Raw genomic sequence first — 12165 nt, 5'->3', positions numbered from 1 at the left:
AGAAAAAATTCGGCGATCCATCAAAACTGAAGAACAATGTGATCCAATTTACAGAAATAATCGTAATTCATCTCAATATGATTTTCAAAAGTAAAAATAATAAATGCATGGAAAGTATACGGATATAAGCGCGCATACTCATGAAAACTGTAGTGGCATTATTGAAAATATTAGAACGACATATCATGATAATTTTAGACATAAATGATCAAATATGATAATTTTATAAAAAAAGCACCATTAGGAGAAATGAATTTCTGTAATGGCATTACTGTTATATTGTGACAATTGTGGTATATAAGCAGCACTACTATAGGAAAAGTACAAGCACAATCAAGTATTGGTAAAATAGCAGTACTGACTTCACAGTGTAAGAGCAGTGTACTTATAAAACGGTACTTTAAAAGCAGCACAAGTAAATAAGTATTACACTACATATAGTGCAGTATCAGTAGCACACGCATTATCTCTCTCTTAGTATCAACATAATTAGAGTATGGCAGCAGAATTTACAATAAATCATATGCATGAATAATAAACATACATATATTGCCGCCTTAATCACAGTGGATTCATAGTTCTGCACTCAGCTGAACTACCGTGAGCACCGCCTTGTGTAATTCATACAGACTTTTATTTAAGTTTAGTACGTATTAAAATATTTTCCACTTAATAATGTTATGGAAATTTAATGCAGTTATCAAGTGCTTTAGTTATTTAACACGCGCAAAAAAAGGGAATTGGAACAATCAAAGTAACGATGATTAAAAATTGAGCGACACGACTGTATCATCGGAACGGTTTCTGATGATAATATCGTCACAGATTCAACTCGTAGCAAGTTCAATTGTTCATGGGTTCAATTCGCGACAAGTTCAGTTACTCACGGGTTCAACTGCAGTACAAGTTGAGCACAAACTTGAGTTGGGTTCCAGCGCACGGAAAGTTCGAGCGCAAATGTGGTGAAACACGTACAGTTATTTTAACTACCGTGACCATAAAGATCATAAACCTATAAGGTTTAATTAATAATGAGCCTATGCCCTTAATAAAATAGTTACTCAATGCAAAATAAAAAAAATTCAGCACATAAAATTTTCCTATTATTCTCTAACAAAGAGCAACAATGATTAATTATCCAACAATAATAAAACTAATTCACTTCTATACATACACGAAATCCAAAACAAAATCTCTTGATTACCTATCCCGAAACATAAGATGCATATATAACCTTTCAAGAAAATGATATCAATAAAAGCTACTATAAATCCGCTCACGCTAAAAAACATTTATGGGAATGCATAACCTTTCAAGAAAATGATATCAATAAAAGCTACTATAAATCCGCTCACGCTAAAAAACATTTATGGGACACGTGGATAAATTGAAGGTACACGCTCATGTAATGAAGGAATGCAACTCCACAGGTCTGTTGAAATCCATATCAGATGTTGCATTCTTTTCCTGGTCCTTATAGTGCAGTCAGGACTTGGTAAAGAGCAGATACAGCGGAAAGTTCAAGGCGAAATGCAGGAGTAAGCGGACCATTCCAGTTCTGCCAGGGGCCATACTCTCAAAACTCGCTAAGTGAACGTAAGTACTTACGCTCTATTTTCTGGTCTCTGATTGGTGGATTTTGCTTGAAAAGCCGTCAATGATTGGCTGATGAACTTACGATCTCTTAACTTTTTTTGAAAGAATAGGCCAGCTGAAGTCAAGCTAAATTCACCTTACCCTTCATCGGTGATCTTACATATTGAATGAAACGAGAAGTTCGGTATAGTGCTACTGATGATAAATGCTAAAGTAGGAACAAAGTATATAACATTGAATAAAACGGGACATTAGGTACAATGCTACTGGTTTTGAAACCTGTGATATTGAACGAAACGGGAAGTTCGGTATAGTGCTACTGATGATAAATGCTAAAGTAGGAACATAGTACACAATATCGAATAAAACGGGACTTTAGGTACAATGCTACTGATGAGAAACGGTACGGTTGGACCGGTATACCATGATATTGAATTGTACAGGAATTTAGGTGCAGAGTAGTCTAATTGAAAGACATCGTAGTCTAATTAGGATGGGTTTCGTTTTATATTGTAGTAATTTGAAAATAATAATCATTAGTAGTGTCTTTGCGTGCAATGCAAGATACCGGAAAAACATCAGTATCTTTTATAACCTGAAACTTTGAACATCCCCATAAAACAAGACGAAAAAATTAACTCAATACCCTTTCGATGTGCTACGTCTCAATGGCCCCATCAAGTAGTAAACCTTTATAATTATCACATCTTGGGCAGACTAACTCAATAAAAGTAAACATATTAATATAATTAAATGCACATTAGAACAGATTTTTCACCAATCATAACTAAGTTCTTGCATGTGGCCGATGCGAAGGTCATCGAATGGGGCTGGACTTGGTCGAAGAGTCAGACTCGTCCGTCGACGAACCTCGGACCTCGCGCTTCCGGTTGTAAAATTTGGGCCGAGGAATGATCCATTCTTCGTCGGACTCAGATCCAGCAGATCCCCAACGTACCGGAGAGGAGTTAGGGGAAAGAGCATTCACCTGCTGTTTTCTGTAACGAGGCATTTGAGTTTGTTGCGGCTGTGGAGCACGTGGACGTTGCGGATGTTGCTGCGCACGGTGCTGTTGCGCTTGTTGCTGCTGAAGTGCCGCAATTTTGGGCTTCTGAGTGATAGGCACTGAAATCCTTCGGTTGCGTTGAAGGGTAAGATCCAGTTCGTCACTGGAACTTGTAGAGCTATAAACAGGGCTGCTAGTGCAGCTAGTCTTGCGGCCAGGGGCAGCACTACGAGACACGCGTTTATGAGAGCTGTTGAGAGTTGCGTAGGTGTCGTTGTCGTTTCCTCCAGCCAACGCACGTTCTTCTCTCAGACTGTCGAAAAGGGGGTGGCCTGTACGATGAATAGACCGCACTTTTTCTTCTCGGTCCAGCGTTTCAAGGGTTTTGCGGTAGTGGATTTGCTCAACAGATTCATAAATGTTGTCTACTGACGCCGCTCCAGTCAGAGTTCCGATCAAAGCAAGAATTTCGCCGTTTGCGGTCACGCTGATTTTGTTTTCCTTGTTCTTGCTATTGAGAGAGTTTGTGGCCGAGTTTAAGAGCTTGTTGGTCTTTGCTCTATCTTTACCTTTGGGTTGTTCGACGGGTTCGCGAGTCATAGTTCGACCTCGTTGGGTTTCCATAAAGTGATCGAGATAACGACCATCATCATTAGCTCCGAGAAGCTGTAGGCTGTTGAAACGTTCATTACGATTAGGCTGATTGAGGAAACGCGAGAAGCCCGCTTCGCCCTCATAGGACTGTTGCCGACGTAGGCCCTCAAAGAGACGATGTTTACGTCTGTCACCGCTCACGTGCTGTTTCTCAACTCTCACTTTCTCGAACTGACTGTAGTCCCTAGCAGGACCCTGGTTTAGCTTGGCCATGCTGTATGACCTAACCGGAGGATACATTTGGGCCATGGGAACTGGTGGATAATATCCAGGCATTTCTAGATGCTGAATTTTTCGTAAATCTCTCAATCACAAAGAAAGGCACTATCGAGCCGACCGAACACCAGCTATCGTTGTCACCGACTGAAGCTTACAGGCACTTTATGTCGCACCACTTCCTCACACGAGATAGATGACAATTGAATCAGTTACAGTTCAATATGAACGCAATGCACAGGAATATTTCTATAAGGTTACACAAGAAGTCACATGAAAGGCGTAGGAAATAGTATTACGATGAGACTATCACAAAAACGTGGCTTATCTCAATCAAGGTAAAGGAAGGAAGGCTGAAGCAGCTCCAAGATGTCGCTGCTGCCGAAGGGAAATCCGTAAGTCTTGCTTTACGAAGGTGAGCAACTTGCCGAGATGAGACTTCGGGTCAAGTCTGCAAGATCACTTCAAACTGGTCTTCGATGAGCTTTTTGAAGGACAAAATGCACACTAAGAGCAGCACTGAATAGTAAACGATGGTCGTTGGATTCAATACAGGCCTCAAAAGAGAACGTATTGAAATAGATTTCCTTCGCGTTTAGGAATGAATGTAGAACAGTTGAGTCTTCTCTGTTTCGTGTTCCGCTTGCGGATGTGATATGACAGTATTTATCGCAGATAGGAAGCACAATGGCAACTTTCCTTAATATATAAAACAGGATGACTTTCGGACTGTCTGCGGAGGTCAACTGAGTATATTATGATCAAGAAGGAACTTTTGACCAAATACTCGATGAGTCGTTTGTAGTAACTTGAACAATTTAATCCAAGTTTCAAAACAAGACAAATCACACTTCTCGGCTGTAATCGATGTTCTCCTTTCCAAACTCGAGACTAAGCAGACGAGCAGCAAAGCTTATTCCAGCGTTGGTTGTTGTAACCAAAAACAGAAAAGCTGCAAGTAAATCCTTCGGTATTTCTAATCCAGGCTACCCAGTTGCAAGGGCACTCCTGAATGCAAGAAGGATTTGGTCGTCTGCAAAAGACTGCTTCGGAGAGAGGAGTCGAGAAGGCGAGTGACCGACCGCTACGACGTCCAAGCGTAAAGTGGCAGACTTGAAACGTGCGCCGCCGTAGTTCGCAAGCGTCGCAAACAAGGCAACCAAGTTAGGCTCCACCCAACGGAATCACATGCAGGGTGCCTGCTTCTCTCCCCCTTCTTCAGATCACCCATCCCTCTCCAACACGGCTCATACCAAACCTCTATAGTACATTAAATCATCACGATGCAGCTGTTGATTGCCACGCCTAAATTAGAGTCTCTTCATGTCACTCAGCTTCTGTATCTCTAACAATCCAAATGCCCGCGGAATATTCTAGAAATTTCATGAAAACCAGCAATGCCGAGGTGAAATGTGTGCAGAAATTCAAGTGACGAATTCAGAATATTGATAACCAGCCACGCACAATTAATGGCACTTATTCCCTAAAATGATCAAATCTTCGTCCACTGAGTGAATTCCAACCGATAATAATAATAATAATAGTAATAGAAAACTAGAGCCCGTAAGGACCAACAATGGAACATTGGATTAAACAGGTTGAAAAAATGTGAGAAATGGATAAATGGGGAAGAATGTTGCATGTTGAGGAGAGGGTACAAGACAGACGGTAGAAGGACAGCTGGTATTATCCTTACGAACTGAGCTAGGCAACCAGCTGTGGGCGGAGTCAGCCAGATGGTCCAGTTCACAGGAGCACAACTCGCAACACTCAAGGCCGACCACCGAACTTGTTTGCCCCCGCCCTACCCCCTCCCTCCCTACCCCCACTCTGCTCCCTCCTTGCTCCCTCCTTACTCCATCCTTACCCCCTCCCTGCTCCCTCCCAGCTCCCTCCCTGCTCCCTCCCTGCTCCCTCCCTTCTCCCTCTCTGCCCACTCCGTCTCCCTCCCTCTTAGCCTCTCTCTGTCCTGAGTGTCCTCTCTATCTTGACCTTCTTTTATTAACCCTTTTCAGTAACCTTACCTTAACTATCCTTGCTCCCTCCATCCTGAACCCTCCCTGCTCCCTCCATCCTGAACCCTCCCTGCTCCCTCCATCCTGAACCCTTCCTGCTCCCTCCATCCTGAACCCTCCCTGCTCCCTCCATCCTGAACCCTCCATGTTCCCTCCATCCTGCTCACTCCTCACCCTCCAGCTTTATCTTCCGGCTCAAGCTTAAGAGCCTTCATAACTAAATAATTTCTAAAGCTTCTAGCCATATTTTATTTCCACGCTCTAAATTTAATATCATTGAACNAGGATTGAGGATGAGGATTCTCATTTGAAATTAATTCGGCAATAAATTTATTCATTTTAATTAATAAATTAATTTCATTTATTGATCACGTCAATTGGAGTGATGCAGAATTCAACAGAACTAACTTCAATTGAAGCCGTTCTTAGGCTGCTGGAAAAATTTAAAACTATTCAACCGATCTTTCTGTCTCACACACAGAGAAATTTGAGGGTTGTTTTCCTACGCTAACAAAATTTAGAGTCGCCCCCAGCTTCTGGTAATCCAAATCAGAAGCTGACGCGTCTGTAAATTTTCACTGGGTAACAAAATTTAGAGTCGCCCCAGCTTCTGCATGGTAATCCAAAGCAGAAGCTGCCGCGACTGTAAATATTCACTGGGTTATATAGGCATTGATCACACTGCACTTTGCGTGCTCGTTTTGAGCGAGTTTTGGGGTTATATTGGGAGGCTTGCTCAACAACTTTCAGTGAGCTCATTAACCATGTCAAGGGCTCACATGCTAAGGGCTCATATGCATATAATGGCTCGTATGCTAAGGACTTAGCAACTAGACCCAAACTATGCTAACGAGTCATTAAATGCCAGGATGCCATCAACAAGAACGCCACGAAAGAGAACGCCGTGAATGAAAACGCCACGAATGAGAACGTCGTGAATGAGAACGCCATGAAGGAGAACGCCACGAATGAAAACGCCGTGAATGAGAACGCCGCACATATAAGAACGCCACGAATGAGAATGTCATGAATGTCAACGTAATGAATGAGAACGCCGTGAATGAATAAAATAATTACATAAAATAAAGCCATCGCATCGAGCACGCAAATGTCGCATGCAAAATAGCCCACCGAGACCACAATAGACCATCGTAATTAATCCCATTGCACAGTCTGAACAATGGATGGGTCTATTGTCCTAATAATGACACACATTTGTCCGCAGAACACTGATGCACCTTTTGCCGGGCCAAACTGGGTCAGGATGCATGAATTTTAAAATAGAATGCATCGCTTTTTGGATAAAACGGATCGCTTTTTGGACAAAATTCATTGCTTTTGGACAAAATGCATTGCTTTTGGACAAAATGCATTGCTTTTTGGACGAAATGAATCGCTTTTTGGACAAAATGCTTCGCTTTTTGGACAAAATGCTTCGCTTTTTGGATAAAGTATATCGCTTTAGGATAAAATGCATCGCTTTTTGGATAAAGTATATCGCTTTAGGACAAAATGCATCGCTTTTTGGCTAAAGTATATCGCTTTAGGACAAAATGCATCGCTATTGGACAAAATGCATCGCTTTTTGGACAAAATGCATCGCTTTTTGGACAAAATGCATCGCTTTTTGGACTAATTGCATCAATTTTTGGACAAAATGCATCGCTATTGAACAAAATGCGTTGCGTTTGGACGAAATGTTTCGCTTTTGGGAAGAAATGCATCGCATTTGGACAAAATGCTTCGCTTTTTGGACGGAATGCACCGCTTATGGTATAAAATGCATCACTTTTTGGATAAAATGGATCGCTTATTGGACAGAGTGTATCGCTTTTGGACAAAATACATCGCTTTTTGGATAAAATGCATCGCTTATTGGACAGAATGTATCGCTTTTGGACAAAATGCGTCGTGTTTGAGAAAAAATTCATCGTGTTTGGACATAATACATTGCTTTTAGGAGAAAATGCATCGCTTTTTGGACAAAATGCATCGTGTTTGGATATACTGCATCGCTTTTGGGGCAAAATGCATTGCTTTTTGGACAAAATGCATCGCTTTTTGAACAAAATGCATCGTGTTTGGATATACTGCATCGCTTTTGGGGCAAAATGCATCGCTTATTGGACAGAATGTATCGCTTATTGGACAGAATGTATCGCTTTTGGACAAAATACATCGCTTTTTGGACAAAATGCATCGCTTTTTGGACTAATTGCATCGCTTTTGGATAGAATGCATCACTTTTCGACAAAATGCATCGTTTTCTGGACAAAATGCATCACTTTTAGGAAAAAAATGCATCGTTTTAGGGACAAATAATTGTTTTTTACAAAATGCATCGGTTTTTAGGCAAAATGCATCCCTCTTTTACACAAAATGCCTCGCTTTTTTGGACAAAGTGCATCGCTTTTTGGACAAAATGCCTCGTTTTTAGCGCATTTTCTCATTTATGGAAAAAATACACTATTGTGCTCGCCATGTCCGTCTGTCTGTCTGTCCGTCTGTCCGTCTGTCCGTGACCTCAAGTTTTCATCGACGAGAAAATGCGCTCTCTGTCACTCACTGCAGTGAGTACTGAGTTATATATTTTTAGACAAAGTCGCACTAATTTTCCTGAGTACTCAGACAAGGTATGTTTTTTCTCCCAGTCCACAGCGAGGACAAAACTTTTTCCCAGTTTCTGAAGTCCTCGGGACAATTGGAGATAAGAATGCGACGTGCCTACGTGTTATCTGCAGCTACACGCACGCATCACGTGATCAACTTGCCGTGCTATATGCATATACATGTTACCTTCTTATACGAGTATGATTCTTATATACGAGAGAATATGTGTATTATTTTAATTGTACTCAAATACCTATAATATTATACTATACATATATATAGTGTATGTTATACGTGTAGTATATGTATAGTATATGTTATATTGCATATACATGTTACCTTCCTATACGAGTACGTGATTCTTATATACGAGAATATCTGTAATATTTTAATTGTATTCAAATACTAATAATATTATAATATACACTATATTGTAGTACGTTGGGATATATAATATACATGTTACCTTCCTATATACGAGCGTGATTCTAATATACGAGCGTAATATGATATGTGTATTATTTTATTTGTGTTCAAATACTTATACTATGCATGTTTATAGTGTATGATATACATGTAGTATATGTATAGTATGGTAGAGTCCATGATTCTTATATACGTGATTCTTATAGAATATGTGTATTATTTTATTTGTATTCAAATACTTATAATATTATACTGTGCATGTTATACATGTAGTATATGTTATAGTATATATACATGTTCCTTTCTATACGAGTACGTGATTCTTATATACGAGAATATGTGTATTATTTCAATTATATTCAAACACTAATAATATTCTACTGTATACTATATTGTAGTTGGGATATATAATATACATGTTACCTTCTTATACGAGTACGTGATTCTTATGTATGAGAGAAAATTTGTATTATTTTATTTGTATTCAAATACTTATATTATACTATGCATGTATATAGTGTATGATATACATGTAGAATATGTATAGTATAGTAAATGTTATAGGTAGTATATATACATGTTACCTTTTTATACGAGTACGCGATTCTTAAATACGAGAGAGTATGTGTATTATATTATTTGTATTCAAATACTTATAATATTCCACTATATAATATATTCAAGATGGGCTATATACATATACATATGTTACCTTCCTACACCGAGTCCATGATTCTAATATACGAGAGAATATGTGTATTATTTTAAATATATTCAAATGCTTATAATACTATACTATATACTATATTATCTAGATGGAGGGCACACAGACAGGGTAATATACGGGTTGCATATATTATGTTCACGTCATAGTTAAACTTACGAATTATTTAAGACCACAACTTAATCGTTATGAAAAGTGAGACCTAATAGGTACGCGATACTTAATTAAACCAAAATTACAGTCTAGTTACATTTTTGCTGATATTTTCTTACAGAATTTCAAAATATAACATATATCACTTCCAATTTTTTCCAAAATTCATTTCATTTTAGATTACAACATGTAATACTAATTTAAACTTGTCGTGCCTTCACCGTTGCGATTATTTTGCTCACTTGCAATTAACTGTTAAGTAGTTACATTTCTAAGAAGTGAAAGTTTACTTTTAATATATACATGATACATGCACTTATACATTACATAAATTAAATGGTTGATCTGCTAAAAGACGATTTTATATAACCGTACGTAATATATGCATTTTCAGCCACTGTATGTGTACGAAATCGGGATGCTTTTTGAAATAATGCATTATGAAGGAATAGGTTCTATTGGGTAGCATATAATTGGCTTTAATCTGTTGCAACATGAATATTGGACTCTATTAACTGGCATGAGAACTCTACTCAACCGAGCACGACTGCAAATAAAATATAATTGGTAAAATGCAAATTTAATTAGCGAGCTTCCAATATAACTGTAAACTGCCAAACTGTTAGAAAAAACGGTGAAAAAACGGTCCCACTGGCGTTCTATTGGCCGGTCACCCCATGAAAATAAACTGTTTCGCCGTTTTTATCAGATGTTTTACGGATTTCTAGTGTTAAATTAGACTAAAAACGGCGACACGGTGTTTCTTTTCACGTGCCGACCGGCCACTGAAACACCGGTAATACCGTTAACGGTAATTTTTCTAGCAGTGCAATATATATAATTGGAAAGCTATCAATTTATAACTGGCGGGCTGTCTACATAACTAGCAAACTGCCACTATAACTGACGAGCTGTCAATATAATTAACGAGCTAAAAATACAATAGGCAAACTGCCAATTTAATTGGCTAACCAAATTAAATTAGGGAATAGCCAATAAATCCCATGCTTTGATGTCGAGAAGGGTGAAAATTCACGTAACTGCCGTATAGGAAATGTTCCTTTATAGTCTAAATAATTAAAACAATAGCTTAATTTTCCCAGTATATTTGACGTAACTGCAGTAAGAATTGTCTCTTTAAAGTCTAAATAATTAAAACAACAGATTAATTTTCCGAGTATACAATTAAACAAAGCTTTATTTTACATAATATTCAACATAGTCTTGCCAACTACGAACCTTTCAACACGTTTAAAACTAATTGATACCTAAATTCTTTTAATATCTTTTTCAATAAAATTTCTATCGATGTCGAGAAGAGCGTATCTTGGCGTAACTGCTGTAGGAAATGTCTCTTTAAAGTCAAAATAATTAAAACAACAGATTAATTTTCCGTATATACAATCAAACAGTTTTTTATTTTACACAACATTCAAAATAGTCTTGCCAACAGTTAACATAAAATATATGTAAGACTTACTGCATTGTCCCACGCAGTCGCTCTTACGTTACCTGCAAAGAAAAAAACAATCATTAGAGGCACGCAAACCATCATTACTTCAACATTGATTGATATCCGTGACAGGATTATAGGTTTATCAGAGCATTATTTTAATTGAAAATGTTGATAAGTTTTGGTATGAGTTTTATTAATATTCTGATTCCCATTATCAAGTTAATGATTTATGCAAATAAAATCATGATGATTAATAAATTCAAAGTTGTCATACCCTATAATGAATAATAACAAAATGAAGCCTCAATAGCCTCAACGATAGTAATGAAATTCGACGCATTGATTTCTTAAAATAATATTAAAGTAATTACAGCGAAATGAATTAAATTCTACTTTATTTATAGATTCGTCCCCGTAATAAAATACGTTACATTCGTTGACGTGATGTCCGCTCATAATTTTCTATGAATTCAATATTTTAGTTACTTCAAAGAAACTCGTAAAAAAGCTCTAAAAATTTTATCGTTTAGTAAAATGAAACGTTCTCAGGTCCCATTAGGCAAGCAATGTACAAAAACGTTCTCGGGTCCCATTAGTCAAGCAATGTACAAAAAACGTTCTAATATCCCACTAGGCAAGCAATGCACAAAAAACGTTCTAATATCCCTGTCTCTTATACACATCTAGATGTGTATAAGAGACAGATTCTAATATACGAGCGTAATATGATATGTGTATTATTTTATTTGTGTTCAAATACTTATACTATGCATGTTTATAGTGTATGATATACATGTAGTATATGTATAGTATGGTAGAGTCCATGATTCTTATATACGTGATTCTTATAGAATATGTGTATTATTTTATTTGTATTCAAATACTTATAATATTATACTGTGCATGTTATACATGTAGTATATGTTATAGTATATATACATGTTCCTTTCTATACGAGTACGTGATTCTTATATACGAGAATATGTGTATTATTTCAATTATATTCAAACACTAATAATATTCTACTGTATACTATATTGTAGTTGGGATATATAATATACATGTTACCTTCTTATACGAGTACGTGATTCTTATGTATGAGAGAAAATTTGTATTATNCGGGTAGATGGGAAGGTAGACGGGTAGATGAGGAGGTAGACGGGTAGATGAGAAGGTAGACGGGTAGATGAGGAGGTAGACAGGTAGACGAGGAGATAGACAGGTAGATGAGGAGATAGACGGGTAGATGGAGAGGTAGACAGGTAGATGAGGAGGTAGACAGGTAGATAGGGAGGTAGATGGGAAAGTA

The 12165-nt window shown here is 37.8% G+C and overlaps 1 protein-coding gene across 1 annotated transcript; it reads right to left on the bottom strand.

Moving 5' to 3' along the window:
• Nucleotides 1-1653: 1653 nt before the first annotated feature.
• On the bottom strand, nucleotides 1654-4577 carry LOC108674996. The gene has a single exon (XM_018162986.2). The coding sequence runs from the start codon at nucleotides 3530-3532 to the stop codon at nucleotides 2414-2416; it is 1119 nt and encodes a 372-aa protein (XP_018018475.1). The 5' UTR covers nucleotides 3533-4577; the 3' UTR covers nucleotides 1654-2413.
• Nucleotides 4578-12165: the final 7588 nt, after the last annotated feature.

The sequence above is a fragment of the Hyalella azteca genome, unplaced genomic scaffold (genome assembly GCF_000764305.2).
Source record: "Hyalella azteca isolate HAZT.00-mixed unplaced genomic scaffold, Hazt_2.0.2 contig13744, whole genome shotgun sequence".
NCBI lineage: Eukaryota > Metazoa > Arthropoda > Malacostraca > Amphipoda > Hyalellidae > Hyalella > Hyalella azteca.
Note: the sequence above shows the minus strand (reverse complement) of the source record. Positions and strands in the feature narration are given on the sequence as shown.

Bases quoted from the DNA above. Each gene is read 5' to 3' on its own strand.
- LOC108674996 (XM_018162986.2), bottom strand. From the start codon at position 3,532: ATGCCTGGATATTATCCACCAGTTCCCATGGCCCAAATGTATCCTCCG.